General features: G+C 38.4%; 1 protein-coding gene across 1 annotated transcript; it reads left to right on the top strand.

Moving 5' to 3' along the window:
* The first annotated feature begins 8,762 nt into the window (after positions 1-8,762).
* On the top strand, positions 8,763-13,181 carry LOC140935054 (phospholipase A2 A2-actitoxin-Cgg2a-like). The gene is made up of 5 exons (XM_073384589.1): positions 8,763-8,955; positions 9,259-9,286; positions 9,799-9,955; positions 11,533-11,645; positions 12,933-13,181. Exons 1-5 carry the CDS (start codon positions 8,872-8,874, stop codon positions 13,064-13,066), a joined length of 516 nt encoding a protein of 171 aa, XP_073240690.1. The 5' UTR covers positions 8,763-8,871; the 3' UTR covers positions 13,067-13,181.
* Positions 13,182-18,377: the final 5,196 nt, after the last annotated feature.

Raw genomic sequence — 18,377 nt, forward strand, 5'->3', positions numbered from 1 at the left:
GGGTCGTCGGCCTAAATAGGTGTTAAGTTCGGTACATGAAAAGTCCGTGTACACGACAGTAACTAGGATTGTCCTGTTTGTTTGATTTTGCTTTAGATTGCTTAACGGTAAAGGTAAAGCGTTCTGGGCTATTCAGTAAAAATAACATAGTGAAGCAATTTTGTTCAAGAAATATATGAGAGCAAGAGGAAATGACCCTCAGGCTGGGGAACTCACTTTATGTTCATTTTACTACAGTTTAGCACTCAGTAAGATTTATTCAACAATCCATAATCTTTCAAAAATCTTTAAAAAACAGGTAGTAAGTAAATCGGTACCTGGCAGGTCAATTTCCCAGAATTGCTGCTTTAGCTTTATTTCAACAGCCGGCTCAGCCTCTGTTGAAACGGAAGATTACTACAGTCTGCTGCTCCTACTGTAAAGTGCCTCAGGACCTTGAAAAGTCTTATTTTCTCCACCATGGGATACCAATTACATTTTCGGTTGCAGCGAAGCTTTTTTTTTTATTAGAAAACTAACTCTTCACGGCGTTTGGTTATGTTTTCATTACTGTGATCTAATCTTCTTGATTATGTTTGCGAATCCTCGAAAACGAAGCCTGAGAAGGAGGAAGAAAGTGGAAAGATGGAAAAATAGGCAGTTTCCGGAATTATTATTGGAAGCGTACAATAGGGATTTTCTGATCGGGCTCTTGTTTGTTTCGCTTTCAAGGTAAGGAACTTTCTACCTAAAACGATAGAACCTATTTTAAACTGAAAGGATAAAGTTCCAAGAGAAAAAACTCGGAGCCGTTCGAAAAGCACGCTGTCGTGTGGAAATATAAAAGACCCGATTCAAATCACATCGAATCAAGGAATGAGCTGAAACTAACATAGTTCACTTGACAATTGTATGTCAGGCTTATAAGTGGAAAACGCTAAAAATTGTACATTGCTAGTTTTATTAACACCTTACGTAAATGACATTGGTTACTGTTACGGAAAATCACATTTTAGAGTCAGCTTTGTATAAAGTAATGATTTTGCATACATTCTTGGGAACAGCAAAACTGATTTAGAGCAAATACTCTAAGTATAGTCTTCATTCCGTGCAATAACGCATAAAGGAAAGGTTCTGGAAGAAAAGACACCTTATTTTATACCACTGAGGACAAGCAAAAAGGTCATATGGCTACCTCGGTTAAAAATATTTAAATAACTCTGTTAATTGATACCAGTTCTAATTTAAAGGAAAAAGTTATGAGAATAAAATAAAAGTTGTCTGTACCACGAAGCATGCCTTCACTGTTTAGACTGAGAGTCCTAAAACTTTTTTAGGGTGTATTCGAATATCTTGGGCGCGATCCATTCAACCAAAATTCAGACCGGTCCGACCGGGAAAAGAGGACCACCTCAAAAGGTGGACCCGTTTTTTCGAAACTTTTCCGGTTGGACCGAACCGATCCATTGAGTTTTGGACCGAAATTCCCGGAAATTTTGGTTGAATGGATCGCGCCCCTTATGACGATAAGTGCGCCACCCACACCAACCCGCCCCGTACTGTTTTCACTCAGCGGCTGGTCAGCGGTCACGTTTATGAGCTAAACATGGCGATCACTTCCTGATCACCGTTCTTGTCGATCAAAAAATCAAAATACCAGCGTGATATGGCCTCGAAGATGAAGCAGTTATGTTGTTTGATTCGTACTTCACACTCGAGTCGAAGCTTGGGTGGCACAGGTTATTTCTTACGGTGGAATCGACGAGGGAAATTCGAACACTAGTTGTAGTGTTTGAATTGTTGGAAGAAATGGTCGCATGGGGATGTAGGAATAGTAGGTTTAACGAACAATTTCAAATTTTGCCCCTTGAATTGAAAGTGAAGTTCATTTGAATGCTTTCGTATGTATTTCTGACGGTTTTAGATCTACCTGCTCGATTTATATCTGCTACGCTTCATGTTGACAAGTCCCTCAAAATGGCGACAAAACTTGGAGATTGCCGAAAATTAGGTAAGTTCACGGAGTTATAAAGTTTTAGTTAAGGTCGGGCCGCAAAGTTTTTTTTCTGTAGTTACCTTTTCTATGGCACCTACTTCCTAGCTATATTAGTTGGATCAGTTAAGAACGCCTCACTTTTTCAAAAATTTACCTTGAATTTGATCGGTTTTCGCGTGTGTGACTTAAGCGAACCGATGAGGTTTCGTTCAAGTCTTCCTGTGTGCTTGATTGAAACGTGATGTTCACGAAGGTCGCGTCGATGGATTAGATAGAGTTAATATACATGTCTGTGGTATTTGATTTTTGCTGACTCCCGTACTTTTTTGTAAATTGTCCTCCAAAGTTGTCTCAAATTAAAGTCTTGAAAAGTGTCACGACAGGCCTTCGCTCGAGTGAAATTTAATTTCCGTAAAACTCTGAAAAATAAAGAGATCCGATCAAACGGATTGTGGTTTTAGTGTAGGTACATGAATGTCTTACAACACACAAGAAATGAGCTAAATCTGTGTCTCAAGCAAAATCGACCGGACCGCTCTTACAGAGACACTCTCTTAAAATTCGAAAGTTTCGTATATAGGAAAATTAAGTACACTCAGACCACAATAATTGGCCACAAATAGTCAAAAATATAATAATAAAAGAAAGTAATCGAGTCGCGGTGGAAAACTTAACTCGTCAATTAAAGATTTGCATTAAGTCTTTTTTATGCTAGACTAATGGACGGACAAATAAGTATTATAATTTTCTAACTGATTTACACATACATTGCAAAGTCTCAAAACATTATTATCTTGCGCATTTGGCTTCTTTTCGAATCAAAAGACCGACAAATTGTCAAAATCAAGAAGTAATTTTGCCGATAAAGGTTTCCAAAACAAATTAATATTCAAAAATTAGAAAAAAACAGCTCTCTTCAGGTCCTCAGGGCCTAAATTTTATGCCTATACAGTAGAATACCGGTAACTCAAACTCGATCTCAAGGGAAACGAAAAACAGTTCGGATAAGCGGGAAATTCGAGTTATCGGCCGGGGGTAAATTTCGTTAGAGTGAAATTTTGATCAAGGGAAAGCAAATGTAGTTCGAGTTAGCGAGGAATTCGAGTTATCCAAGTTCGAGAAATCGAGGTTCTACTCCGGCAGGCGACATTTTAGTCCGTTTCCTTCATTGAAATTTTTCACTAAAGCAACATTTTAGAAGCAAAATCTTCTCGGGGAGCGTCTTAATTGATTTGTACTCTATAGAAACTGAATGATAATTCCTAGTTTAAAATTTTTCACTTTACAGTGTTACTGTTAGAAGCAACATTTTAGTTGAAACATCCACTTAGAAAATGTAAATAATTGGAATAATTTCTTCAGTTGATCAGAACTTGACGTGTCCATCTCTCCACTGACTAATTTACCGCGTTAATCTCAAGTCTTGCGCGAATGAGTGCGTGTTGCTCAAAGTCCTTTTGGCTCTTTCTGAGACTAAGCATGCCAAACGATTTCGAGTTCATGATTTTCAAACTTTGTTGTGTGGATATACATACTATTAATATTACTAGTTAATGTAATACTTAGATTTCTCCATTGCATGAAATATGTTCAGCGATTTTTAGCAGCTAAATAGACCGAAGACGAGGTAATGGGTACGTTTTGAAAAATACTGTAAAAGTCGACCGTGGAAAATTTAACACGTCATATTACAGATTGGCATGTGGTTGACAGACAAAGAAGATTTTGTGAATTTTTGTGACTATTAGTTTCTTTTATGTGTAGACACAGTTTTTTCTTGTAATGTATTTAATGTATTTTTATGAATTGTGCTCGAAGATGTCACAAGCTACTCAAAAAATTGGAGTGGTTTATGCATCAGGAATGTGTGTTGCCTGTGCCGTTAGATTTGCGTCATGTGTTGAGCAATTTCCGAAAAAAAAACTCTTAGATAAAACTTTCTCGATCTAGTTTTATTTATTTGATCACTCAAAATAAAAGCTTCTCGAACTTCCTGATAATTCGATTAACTTTCCCGATAAATTCACGATAAACTGACTAATCTATTCTCAAGTCAGGCACTTAAAGCCCCAGTTTGCAGATTGACCTTCCACTGAATATTTCAGACCAATTTAATCTGATTTCCTCATGAACCAAAAGGCCCCAGCATTCCTCTGCATTTCCATTTTTCTAACTGAGCTCAGTACACAAAAGAAAATTATAATTTTACTAAGTCATGCAGTATGTGCGTCGGTTATCTGATGGTGCAGCTTACACGGCGGCAATTTTGTCGACAGCAGCCTTAGTTTCATTTCGCCTAATGTAAAACTAACGGCAATTTAATATGGAAATTTATTGGCAATTTTATGGGGATTCTGAAATCTTCATGCACTTGTTTACAATATAGTCTTGTTTCTCTGATAGTATAGTCAAAGCAATATCTTTTTCCTTCAAAACAAGTATCATTTTTTGAAACAACATTGAAACAAATATAAAAATTTCAAAAGGTGCAAATGTGCACTAAACGTGGCGCTTAAAATCCGAACTTTAACTTTCGAAATAAGTATTCATAACCAACAAATATGACTCAGCCTTTTTACAGGAGGCTTATTTTTTAATTTGAGGGTGTACTGTCGCCATTCCCCAGGTTTGCAAACAATAACATTTACCACTGGTAATTGACAGTTTCTCCAAATAGTGCGTACATCACTGCATGTTTCGATCAAAATCGTTTTGCTGCAACATAACTAAGACAAATCGCGCTGTTATCTCTTTGAAATATGGGTGAATTTGCAGCTGAGACCAAAACGAAGCTCATGTCACCCGACAACTAGGGCGATAAATTCTCCCCCTATCAGTCTTTTAAGCCCTGCCAGAAAAGAAGTCCGTGAAAAAGCAAACTTTGGTGGCAACTTTCGGTGTGCAAAGATTTCAGTTTACCGGGTAAGAAATGATCTTGCGAATGCGACTTTGATTTCTACTAGAGATGATTTATCCGTCTCTTGTAGAAATTCGGCCTTTATATAAACCTGACCAGCAGTATTTAAAACGATCTTGAAGAAGACTCAATTCTGTGACTTTATCAGTCTGGACGCTTGTACTCGAGTATCATATCTCGATAACACTTGACAGTTCAATTTTTGACCCTTTTAATTATCACTTAATTTAATACCTTCAATTTTTTTTAAACAAAAATAATAATTATTTTTACTTTCGATGACTAGAAGCGTTTGCAACATTTATTATGTCAATATGTCAATACTACTCATTCGGAACGTCTACTTAACATGTTTTAATTGCTGTTTTTGAAATGAAATTAGCATTGACTTTTTTTAACGTTAATTTTACAAGTACAAAGCGGAAGTGTGAATCAGTCTAAACTAGAACAAGAAAAGTTCGCACTGCTAAACAGTGAATGGTGGTGAGCAAAATAAACATCTCAAGGCAATCTCAGCCACGAAAATCATTCACTTGGCAAGTGTGCCTCAAGTGAGCACTGCTGATAGACCCTGATAGGGAAGGGAAGCTTTGGAAGAAATTGGTAAGAAAATCAGCATTAAGCTTTTGAGTTCACATTGTCCTTTGAAACTAATTATTTTTCCTTTGCAGGTTCAGAGATCTAAGAGAGAGAACATGTTTGGATCGTGTCGACTATTTTTCCTGTTGCTTGTCCTTTCACTGGTAAGTTTATCGTGAGTTATGTAATGCTACTATCCCCTTGTCAGATTTTCACGATGACGTCATTTGACTACAACTTCCAGAATTCCTTCAGTTTTGCTGTCCTATTTCAATTTGTCAATCCCAAAGTGAGATATAACAATTAATAGCCCTAAGTTGTAAGAAAAAATCATTATTGTCATGGATCCAAAAACTCAAGTTCCACGCATCTAAAACACGATAAAATTTTCAAAGATCACTTACGCCAAAGCTTCGGTAAAGGCGATCTGCCAAAGATCCGCAGAATAAACCATTGCAACGGCTATGTTGGCCACGTCAGCGTTTTGAAATTCGACGTTGATATACCTTTTCTTATTCAGTACAAGCGCGACGTTCCTGTCCATCTACACAGTCCACACATCTTACTGTTTTCAGCAAGATTCAGCAAGGATAGACCTTCAATTCGGGGGCTGTTTTAAACGCTGTTAAGCCTTCCAGCGTCGGCGAAACGAGTTTGAAAACCCCCAATATTTAGCTTTTTAATATGTCTGCCTTTGTGTGAAAAAAGCAGCCTAGAGCAGTGCAATAGGATGGTAAAAAGCATCAAAATTTCTTCGTGATTTGTGTCAACAGGCCGCCATTTTACTTAAACTTTGTAACCGAGCTGTTTTGGGGTAGGCACGTCATGAGAGCTGTACAAGCCTTGTATCTTCAAGCAATCATGACTTCAATTTTTGAAGCAAGGACCGGCTTACAAAAAAGGAGGACCGGATCCTAACAAAGCATCTAATCAGTAATAAGTGAAAATGTGAAACAAAAGAAGCAACGCTGATTTTACAGTGGGGAATATATAATATTTTTATTTTTAATATATATCCCCGGCTGTAAAATCAGCCTTGCTTCTTTTGTTTCATATAATCATGCCTTCGCGTGAGACGTGGTGTGACTCAGTGTGACACTGATGAGACTGTTGACTGCGCAATGATGTAATATCAGGAAAACTTCGGTTTTTCTTCTTTTGAACATGCATATTATTTAATATAAGCAGTTGGCAAATGCTATATTTTTATTGCCTAAGCATTAAATTCTACCGTTTTTCACTAATTTTATCAAAACGAAAGAAAAACTACATGAGCCCACACACCGGGCCGCGGTTTGTCTGAAATTTCTGGCCATGACTACTCGAGTACAAGGTGTTACCTTAACGAGGAGGAGGTTCTCCCTGAATGAGTGTGAGTTAAGAAGCAGGGGAATTATGAAACCTTTATTAACATAAGGTAACTCTTTCTGTATTTTACAAATATGTAAAAAGGAAATCTTATACACATGTGCTTACGCGTAAAATATGAACATTTAATAAAACAAAGGTGACAACAAAATGCAAAAGGAAAGAAAGGAAATAAACAAGTGTTGAAAAAAGGCAAACGACTTTATAACTCTGCTTATTAAACTGCTGTCAAAAATGTGTTTAAAAAGGCTGGTGTTTTCTCTGCCGCTGCCATCCGCAAACATAAGGACGGTGATGCAAGGAGAACACAGTCCTTCGACTAAGAAAGGCAAGAAAGACGATAGCCTCACCACACTGACGAGAAACGAACAGTGAATTATCTCAGTAAAAGTCACCCTAGTGAAAACAATACGGGGGACGGGGCAGGGGGTGGATTTGGAAAACTGTGCGCGCAGGTCTCTGGAAAACCCAGGCTACACCCTGAGAAGAGTATTTGAAAGGAGGGCTTGGTCCACGAGGTTGAGGCGGTTCCTTATAAGAAAAACAGAAGAGAAATAATAAACACAAAACATCTGGGGTGCAAGAGTGATTTTTTCCTCTAGAAGGGACCTCACTCCAATACTGACAAGGGAGATGAAGTCTTCAAAATTGGATGGAACTATACAAACTGCGACTTTTTGGGTCGACTAACACAAAAAAGACAAAACTGTCCATTTGGTTTTAAAGATTTCAACTTTAATGGTGGGTGTTTCTATCACAGAAATAATTGATATGTAATTATTACTTTAAAGTTGATAAATAAAGAATGAAAATACGACAGTAGAGATATTCGTACTTGATTGACCATCTGTTTATTTCACGTGAGGTTTATATATGCCGCTGATGATAACAGTCAATTTACACACTCAGGTTTAACACTAAAAAGTAAACTTTTAGTGGAGCTGTCAAAGAGAAGACCTCCATCAAATCAGTGGAGAGCCGCAAGGGATGGCGCAGTGGTGAGAGCACTCGCTTCCCACCAATGTGACTTGGGTTCAAATTTCGGCGTCGACGCCATATGTGGGCCGGGGAGGGGGTACTCAGTACTCAACAAATGTTTATAGGGGAAGGCTCCGCCCCAAGGTCCAACTACTTACCCTTTTACATACCATTTTTCACGAAAAAGGTACCCCTTTCGTATACCTTCTATTGACAAATGGTACCCCTTTCACACACCTTGTTTAGAATTTTGCATCCCTTTTAACTGCTGTAAATGTACTGTCTTTAAAATAGGAATCAATCACAAAAATAGAACGTTTACTCGACTTTATAAAGCCATAAAATTCATCTGTTAGCCCTTTTGGTTCCTTTCACCTACTCTTTTATATACTTCAACCAGTGAAATCCCTACTCTTTCGTATACCTTAAGCCTGAAAAAGGTAGCCCTTTTGGGCGGTCTCACCCCGTATAAGCAATCATGGGGAGTAGCCCCCCTGGTATGTGGGTTGAGTTTGTTATTGGTCCTCGCCTTAGCTCCCATAGTTTTTTCTCAGGGTTTTCCGGTTTTCCCTTCTGCTCGAAAACCAACAATTTCAAATTCTAACTCGACCAGGAATGGTAGACGAATAACAACTATGTGGATGTGCGACCTCTAATGAATCGGTATTAATTTTGGTATATAAAACGATAAAACCTACCAAATACAATCGCAGTCGATAACGTTTCAAGAACTGCTTCAGAAATAAGAAAGGAGAACTGTATGTTTAATGAAGCAATTATGATATCGGAAAAAAAAGGAAAAGTCTTGGTCAATAAGTAGACCTAATTAACGAAACCAAACAAAATGAATTTTGAGAAAACAGAGAGACAAAAAACAATTAAGTTTGATGTTGACTTTTCCACAGAAGTAAAGCAGATGAAATTGACTACAATTTCAAGTCATTGAGGTTTTGACAGAACATGCGTCAGAGGCAGTTTTTAGCATATTAAATATAGCGACGAGGGTACGTTTCAGACATCTTAGTACATCACGTCAGCGTTAAAGCCACACGAAATGAAGTCTTTTCATAGCTATGTTGTTTTTTACTTTTCCCTTGTCTTCTTCCAGATTTCCGGGGCTGCAAGTTGGCGTGATCTGGTTAGTGGGTTAAAGCTCTCTTTTGGGTCTATTTGAGTCTCTGTTTAATTCTATTTTGGTTTACCATATTGTAGTGAAAAGTGTAAGAAAAAATATATACATGTATGACAAATGTACTCTCCTGTCTTTGAATAATGCTCCTACTGTTGTGTTGTTGGTTTTTCTTTTATGAATCCCAGAATGTCTCTGTTATTGTTCTATTAATTGACAAGAAAATTTTTTTCTCACTGCAGTGGGTATTATTAGCTAAATTAAAAATGTCACATGTTACATGTTGAATTTACAATCTTTCTTTTTTTACAGGAACAGGAAAACATATTTACATCTAAGGGTAAGTAAGTCGCGGTTTCAACCAATTTTTTTGTCAATTTTTTGTCTTTTCTCAAGGAGCCAAGGCGATGGTTTGCACACAGAAAAACAGTCCTTTTCAACAAGAAAAACCTCACGAAAAATTCCAAATTTTCTTTCTGTCATTTTTTCGAATTATTTATCGATATCGCAAGCAAAAAAGGAGAATAAAATGTAGAATAAGTATTGTGATCGCTGAGACTTTTCTAAGCCATCAGAATTTTTTAAAGTAAAGGTTTAAACGAATTTGGCAATTACGAGGTTACTCCTCAATATGTTCAGTAATTTGATTATTTGGAGCACATACTGAAAAATATCACACTGTGACATCTGATAGGCTGGGGAGTCTTACATTTATTTCTTGATATTTGGACAACTGAAACCACTGGAAAACTCTTAAAATCTTATGATTGATACAAAGCAGTTCTTATAGCCATAAGAGAAACTAGCAATGTTAAGAAAAACTCTTCTTGCCACATTATGTGATTTTTGTAGATAGTAAAGATGCACCAATGGAATCTACAAGCAGAAGCATTGTTGGGTTTGGCCTCATGATTTTATGTCATGTCCACAGAAACCCATTACTTTACAACGGTTACGGCTGCTACTGTGGATTTGGAGGCAAAGGAAAACCTTTAGACCAAACAGACAGGTAACTTAGAGAGGGGAGCATTAATCAATACATTACTTCAATGGTCATTGTGTGGTTGCATCTAATAAGATTGGATCGGTTTTGGGTCGAATTGCACTGTGGGAATGTTTTGAAGGGACGAATCAAACATGTATCGCGTGTTGGCCAGTGAAAGAAACCCTTGCGTGCCCGATCCCACGGTCACATGCAAACTCGAAAAGGGCAATTGAAGTTTTTCCAAATAAACTAATTGCAGTGATTCTAAGATCATTTCTTACCAGAAATTTTAAACCCCTTCAAAGAAGCTGTTTCCAAAATTTATCAAAATTCAAACATTTGGAACTGCCACAAAATGAGCGAAACATATAAATAGTCCCTGGAGACGTTACAAAAGGATCTAAGGATGGACAAAATTGAAGAACATTTAAACGGATCGCAGTTTTTGAAAACCTGTTAGCCTTACAGTTCTTTCAAAGTTCATTTTTTTGTTTGTAACCTTTGAGATAATAGGGAACTTAAGCAACGACGTTTTTAAGCGACACACGTCAACCGGAAGTGACCTCTTTTCATTTTTGGACGATGGTTTTGCCCAAATTTTCAGTCAAATCGTCTCTATAAGAGTAAAGAAGCTAAGCAAGACAAATTTTATATCGTCAAGGCATATTAAGAAGGAAAAGGCCTTAGTTCCGGTTGACGTCCGTCGCTCAAAAACCCCTTTGCTTAAGCTACCTGTGCTTGGGACACATATTTGTTTGACACCAAGCTGTGATTTTGTCATTTACAAGTTATTTCTTAAGTTCCAAACTGAGGACGTGTAATAACAGGGTGGTAAAGGGGGGTACCTATCACTCATCACGCCGATGTTTTTTTTAAGCTAGCACGCATCACGTAAAAATAAAATATTAACTACATTAACAATTACCCTTTTATCATGTGATCTGAGGAAATAAGAGGTCGAGGAACGAGAAAAAAGGGCAAGGAGTTGGTGTCTCTACTTCCCGTTTCAAGTGATATTAACCATCACGGAAATTTCAAAGAAAAATCACGCGTCACGCGTTGTGAAAATAGTAAATCACGCACCACGCTGCTAGGCCAAATCACACGTCACGCGCCTAATTTGGGTCCGATCACGCATTACGCTGATAATTTGGATCCCATCACGCGTCACGGTAAGCCCCTTACCCATCCTGTAATAAGCCATTTCCACGATGACGTCTTTTAGCTACTAAGACCAGAATTCATTTCCTTTTTCTTTCATAATTAAATTTGCTGATGCCAGTGAGGTTTACAAACCCTATTAAATTTGTAAAAGAAAGCTAAACCCTGAAGGATTCTGCTTAGTAGTAGTAAAATGACGCCATCGTGCAAATGGCCCATTGAGAAAAATGAACTAGCTAGCCGGCATGACACAGCCCTTTTGAGTAAATAATTACAGTCTGCAGGTAAAGTAGGTTATACAGTCGAGGTCGTGTTGCAAAGTAGAACCCTGTAACTAAAGGAACTAACAATCTTTACGAAACACCAAAATCGAAGAAGGACAGACATTTCACAATGAAGCGTATAATCTCAAAGTCATGAAAGCTTTCTTTGTTACTTAGATGCTGTCAAATACATGATGAATGCTACAACTCAGTGATACGCTCAGGTTCTTGCCCGTTCGACAACGCTGTTTACATCATGCCTTACAGTAGAGAAGGATGCTTCAGATGCAGTAAGACCTTTACCTTAAAACATAAAACACTTAAGAACCTGACAAAAACACAACTCGCCTCTTTAGAAAGGAAATCCTTAAATAACAATGACCGAGACCAGGGTTTATGAGCCCACGAGACTGAGCACCCCACCAGAAGCCTTGTTTCCACTAAAACCGCTGGACGCCAACCTGGATGAGGTCATTGTTATGTTAGGTCTTCCCTTTAGGACAAGAAGGAAACAGGGTGGAGTCAACATTCGCGAAGACGTCTGGGACAAGAAAAAACAATTGGCCAATAGCTGATCGGCGCGTCCCCAGTAACGATCCCAGAAACAATTGCGGGACACATTTCGGTTCCAGTTCCCTTCTCCTTTCTAATGTGGGGAATTAAGGGTATATTTAACAATTATTCCTCGGGCCCAAATGGACTCTGAGTCAATAGTCCATGAGGCCGAAGGCCGAATGGGCCATTGACTCAGAGGCCATGAGGGCGAGAGGAATAATTGTTTTAGTAAAATCCAACTAGTTGGTCAAAAATATCGAGAATAAAAAAAATTTAGCTATTTAAATCCTTTTTTGCCGCCGAAAAGCCCGCGCTTTTCGCTACTAGTGGGCTATAACATATAGCCGAGTAATAGCTCAACCACTCAGAACGCAGCATTGTTAATAGACCACTAGTTGGATTTTACTAATAATCAGTAACCACCATCTTTGATTGAAAACGCCCCGTCCAAAAGTTAATTTGCAAAATTTGCTTTTGTTTGTCACGTAAAAACTACAGATAATTTAACACACTTCACTTATTTTTGTACTTTATTTCTCTCTGTTCATCCTTATTTCCTTGCCGCAAATTTTGCTAGACTTCATTCCTGGTCGTAAACATTGACTTCGTGAAAACGCCGACGAAAGTGAAGAAAGAATTAGGAATGGATAATAGGGAAAACAATATTAGTTTCGCCCAAGTAAGAATCAGTATTTCGCAATTTGGGATATTTTTGCTTGTGGACTGAATACAGTTCGAGGAATTCGAAATCCCGCTAACGACTGGAATCCAGAATCAAGTTCCATCGATAAAGAATGCGAAATGTAGTACCTGGAATCCTGAATTCAAGGGGTGGAATCAGAATCCAAGACTGTTTAGATTCCGTTACATGAGGCGAATTGGTTAATACTGTTTCGCAACCAAAATATAATTGCCAAAAAGACTGTAAATATTTTAAAAATTTCTTTTCTCAAATCCTTCGCACGAGGAAAATTGTGTTTTCAAGGTACATAAAAATGCTTCTGAATATTTTTCCTTTTCAGAACCTGCAAGTTACTACTGGTTTTACAGCAAATGTCGACATTCTTTGTGCAAGTGTGATTCAGAAGCAGTGCAATGCTTTAAACGTTCCAAGTTCAACCCTCGTTTTATCAACTACCCTCAAGACAAATGCTAATAGAATTATTCAAGAGCGAGGAAATACTAACCAATGTTGTAGTTTTAAAACATTGCTAAGGGCAAGGATATGTGTGTTTATCTTATGAAATAAAGACTTATCATCATTATTATTATTACTAGTTATAATCAAAGGTTACAGAATGCGGGCGAAAACGATCGAAGGTCAAAACGCTTTTGCTCCATCGCTGTGCTTTGCGTAAGTTTCGCGTGACAGATAGTCAAAACACGCGTGACCAGATTACGAGTGATAGAAGGTCCAAACATCCGTGATCAAATAAATTGCGCTCTGTGCTTTCAGGGGAAGTCCTAGTCTCCCTTGCAGCTGTTTTTGTCGCGTTGGGAGGAGCGTTACGTGACAAGACAAAAAGGGCTGCAAGGGAGACTATGGAAGTCCAAACAAATGCTTGCTACATACGTGTGACGCATGCGTAATAACAACCTGGAGATTCGGATTGCGGACACCTCTTGTCTAGCCTGGGACCAGGGGCCCGTTTCTCGAAAGTCCCGATAATTAACGGGCCCGTAAAGCTGTTGTTGTTTACATGCAAGGTAAAGGTTTCAATAGTTTTGCATCTAACATGATAAAACTATCAGTTAATGAAACAAAATGGAGTTGTTTGCAAGCCAGAACCCGCTCTCTTATTCTTTATATTTCGATTTGAAAATTTGATTTCGGGCCCGAAACGTTACCGGGGCTTTCGAGAAACGGGCCCCAGGTTCCGCCCTTTTTCCCCCACTGCGCAGCCTGGTCCCAGGCTACTTTTGTCACTCACAACTATTATTATTTTTTATTAATGACAAGGGGCTGATATGAATCAGACTCCTTTTTGGTCACTTGGGGCCCGTTTCTCGAAAGTCCCGATAATTAACGGGCCCGGTAAGCTGTCTCGGTATCCATTAAAGATCGAGGTTTCAATAGTTTTGCATCTAACATGATAAAACTATCAGTTAACGAAACAAAATGGAGTAGTTTGCTGACCAGGACCGGCGCTCTTATTCTTTATATCTGGATTTGAATATTTGATTTCGGGCCCGAAAAGTTACCGGGACTTTCGAGAAACGGGCCCCTGGGCCGGGTTGTTCGAAACTGGGTTAAGGTAACCCAGGGTTAGAGCGAAATTTGGACTCGGATGTTAGAGCTTAAAAGCAAGTTCAATTTAATTCTCTTTACCTACAATTTGATGATAGGATACTCTAAAAAGAATAGAGAAAATTTTCCGAGAGAGTGCTTTTGATAAAAAGAAAACGAAACCCGGGTTAAAATATAACCGCGGGTTAGCACTAATAGGCGTTCGAACAACTGGGCTCTGAAATGCTTCAAATTCCTCTTCATATGTGTACTGCTGTTTTTTCGGCTAAACGATTCCGAACTGCTTGACATTTTGGGCCCTTTACATTCAACAAAAAGTCCGGTTTGAAATTTCGGAAATTCCACGTGCCTAATGGAAAGATACATTCTGGCTGCACAGACCACTTCGCGTTTGGCTAAATCGTTTGGCTATGTTTTTGTTCTTGTAAGCAGGATACAGAAGAGCGGTAGTGGAGACAACAATTAGGACATTTCGGTAATGAGCGGACCAGTGAAGGTGGACCAACTTCAATGGTAATCGCAAATATTTCGGTCGGACCGAACCGAAATGGTCCTTTCCATTTGATTTCTAACTGACATTTCCGGAATTATAGGCTGAATGGAAAGCGCCCTTACGGTCCAGTTCTTCCGGCACACGTTGTATAGCGCTATCCACTGGAGAAATCACTATCCACTCGGATTCGACTGTCAGGTCAAGTCGTTTCAAGCGGCTGTATGACAGTATCAGCTGGCAAATGGCTAAAAAACATATCAAGAATCGCAAAAAAAAACAAACAAACAAACAAATAAAGAACAAACAAACCCACTCTCGAGCAATGACAAATGTTATTAGAAATCCCTTCATCACTTCTTGAAACTACCGAACAGGGTAGTTATAGTGAGCGTCGATTTTTTTCGACGTGACTGTGCAAAAATCTCTTGTGACCTTGGGCGGGTTTACTGGAACATCAGGATCGGGGTGATCGGGGATTGGGGATCGAGGATCAGGGATCGAGGATCTCAGAATTGTAGAATACTTGTGGGTCTTGGTGATGTGTCGCAGACTGTGGATAAATTTCACAGAACATATACTGTAATACTTCGATCTGGGTCTCACTGACTCAGTGACTGTTTTGACTACAAGATGAATTTTTAACTGTGTTTGATGCTGGAAAATGAAGCGCTTCAGGTCTCTTGTCTATCGGAATAGCGTTTGTTTTTACTGCATTTTTGTTAAATTGTATTGCTAATCTGTATGACATTAAAATTAATAATAATAATAATAATAATGATAATGATAATGATGAAATGAAATTAAAATGTGCCCTCCAAATGATAATCGACCCTCGACTAAAAAGAAAACCCTTAACCCCTCGACCAAAAGTTGAATTCTACGGAGTGTTGACACCAGTTTAGATTTAAAAATGCTTTCTTTCTTATCTCTTTTTTTTATGCCGGTGATGATTTAAGTATTTACATCATGACATAAAACACTACTTGTTTTGTTTTCCAAACGGAAAAGAAAGATGACTGTACCAGCGTACTTGACAACACACAAATCTATTTCCTGCAGTTATCCAGGGGCAGCCCGGGCAGTTATGCTCTTCGACGGGGTTTGTACATGAGATTGTAATAGTGATAAGAGCAAATTAAACGGCTCTTCAGCCCATAAAATGAACATGATGATACACAACCTCAATATACCTAATTAAGAAACACGGGACTGGGAAGATGAGTTCATTGAAACAGCAAATATCCTTCATTCACACTAATAATCTGGGAGACATAAAAGGGACACAGTCAGCTATGGGACCGTGCTGACCTGGACACTACTTTTGTCAGTTGAAAAGCGTTTACTTCAACCCAAACTTCGGATTCATTCCCGGGATACACTTAGAAATCCGCTTCAATCTTGCCTAGTGTTTGATTCGATCCTAGCTAGATCTTTGAATGATTCCCTCTTTTCGAGCAAACTTTTACCCATCCTGTAACATTATTTTACCAGCATCCAAACGAACATGAAAAGAATAGATTTGCGCAAATGTGCTACCTCTGATTTCGGGTTTACGAAAAAAAAAAAAAATTATCACCATCACAGCACACTTCTTAGGCGCTGGTTCCCAAATTTATTTTGATGGCACATCGAGGTGAGTCTTCCCGGCTTCGTTTTACCGCTGATAATTTCTTAGCCAGCTATGTGTATCATCAGAGGAACAGGCTTCCTCTCTGCGACCTAACACAACATCCGAATATTTTCTTGTTGACATCCCCGAGAAAGGAAGAATTTTACGGTTTTAAAAACACTGTAAACTAGGCAAAACGGAACTCACGCACCGCTTATGAACCTTGTCCATAATCTATGGAGCGCAGGTGGTTGGACGATAACGGGCGAAAATTAACATGGAAGCATATACGTAAATTTGGTGTATTCATTTCTGCAATTCTTCGTTCATTTCATTTGAAATTAAATAATTCATTATGATTTTATTTTACCAACCCCCGATCCCCAATCCTCGATCCCATTGACCGATTCCCGATTCTCCTTTTCCAGTAAGCCCCGTGAGGGTGAGCACGCCCGGTGGACGTTGTCTGTCGTGTGGGTCTTGTATCAATATAATGTCAACGTAAGTCGCGCGTAATGTGCTATCAATCGACTCATAATATATAGTTCAGTCTGTGTTGTTGTTTTTAAGTAAATATTATCACTTTTCCCAGTGTTTCATTGTCGTTTGAGTGATATTGCACTTTTATCTCCAAAATATCAGTTGGAATCCTCACGTGCGCTCTTATATAATACAGACTAATATGAGTTGCACGTTTGGGGGATGGGATAAGTGATCAAAGCCGAAATTATTCCAATATTTTTTCCTGAAAATGACCAGACGATAATCTTTTCATTTCTCTCTTTTTTCTTGGCTTGTTTTCCATTTATTCCTCTTTCTTGCCTTGATTTTACTTTGTTCCTACAGTTAGTTCTTTTCCTGAGCTTCGAGAAGTTTTGCGAGTAGCCTGCCAGAAGGCAGGCTAAACGATAATTCTAAAAATTACAAATTTTGAGCGCGTCAAGAAAAAACCTGCCCACAAGGCGGATATGGGGGACAGGGTGAGATTCATCAAGAAAAAAAGCATGTAAGAGAAAACTTCCAAAAAAAATTGAAAGGTTCGCGAGGCTGATTTACACCCGTACTACATCTTTTTCCTCATTTTCCAAGCCATAACTCACAAAAAGCTTCTGCATTCCTTTTAAAAAGCCACAAAGAAATGGAACACCCGAAACTGAAATTTGAAAAAATAGTGATGTAAACTATAAAGTAAAAAAAATAAAATAAAATAAACTAATAATAATAATAATAATAATAATAATAATAATAATAATAATAATAATAATAATAATAATAATAATAATAATAATAATAATAATAATAATTTATTACAGTGGGTGGGCTTGTGTACCTCAGTCCTGGAAATGGCTTTGCTTTGCAGACGCGAGAAATGAGTTGGAGTAAACCTTTGGTTAGAGTCAAGTATATATAATACTTCCTTCCAAGAGTTGTCATTTTTAATATTGGAAGCATCTGTGACCTTAATGATTTACGAGTGGCCTCGCTCGGCGGCTACGCGGTCCGAAAAACTCGCGCGCGCGTGAGGTAGACTTGTGGCAAGCGCATTTACGATTTCCCAGGAGCGTTCCACGTGTTGAAGCAAGAGACCCTTGAACGCATGTTGCCAAAAGCAGTGCAAACTGCTATGCAGTGAATTTTTGTCAGCATAGAAACTTCCTGGCGAGCAACAAAATTCTGTATAGTCTTTCTGGAGTTTGTTCTACCCTGTTAATGATTTAGAACTTCCGTATTTTAATTGCCCTTGGACCACGGCTTGTCGATAGAGTCGATCGAACACAGATGACAACACGTGATTGTGTTCGAATCCACGACGTTTGCATGTCACGTTTACAGGAAACGGAAGTATATAGAGCTGACTTGGGAGCCAAGAAGCACGTAAAAATTAAATTTGGGCAACCTTTTAAAGAAAAGCATTAAGTATACCGTCTATTATGTACTTACAACGAATCTTGTAAATTCTAATTCGAAATAACATAAAGTTTTAGTAAAATATAAAGTTTCTCAGCTATTCTCATTTTCGGTATACAACACGTGCGTGTTGCTGTTTTTATATTGATGTTATATAATTTGGGCACGTGCCGCGAAATTACCATATATTAAACGAGAAAGTTTCAAAG

The sequence above is a fragment of the Porites lutea genome, chromosome 4 (assembly GCF_958299795.1).
Source record: "Porites lutea chromosome 4, jaPorLute2.1, whole genome shotgun sequence".
NCBI lineage: Eukaryota > Metazoa > Cnidaria > Anthozoa > Scleractinia > Poritidae > Porites > Porites lutea.

What these genes read in the sequence shown, in the direction of transcription:
- LOC140935054 (XM_073384589.1), top strand. Translation starts at nt 8,872, where the DNA reads ATGAAGTCTTTTCATAGCTATGTTGTTTTTTACTTTTCCCTTGTCTTC. An exon ending in AAACATATTTACATCTAAGG is followed by an intron (nt 9,287 to 9,798) that starts GTAAGTAAGTCG and finishes TGATTTTTGTAG; the next exon opens with ATAGTAAAGATGCACCAATG. An exon ending in AGAAGGATGCTTCAGATGCA is followed by an intron (nt 11,646 to 12,932) that starts GTAAGACCTTTA and finishes TTTCCTTTTCAG; the next exon opens with AACCTGCAAGTTACTACTGG.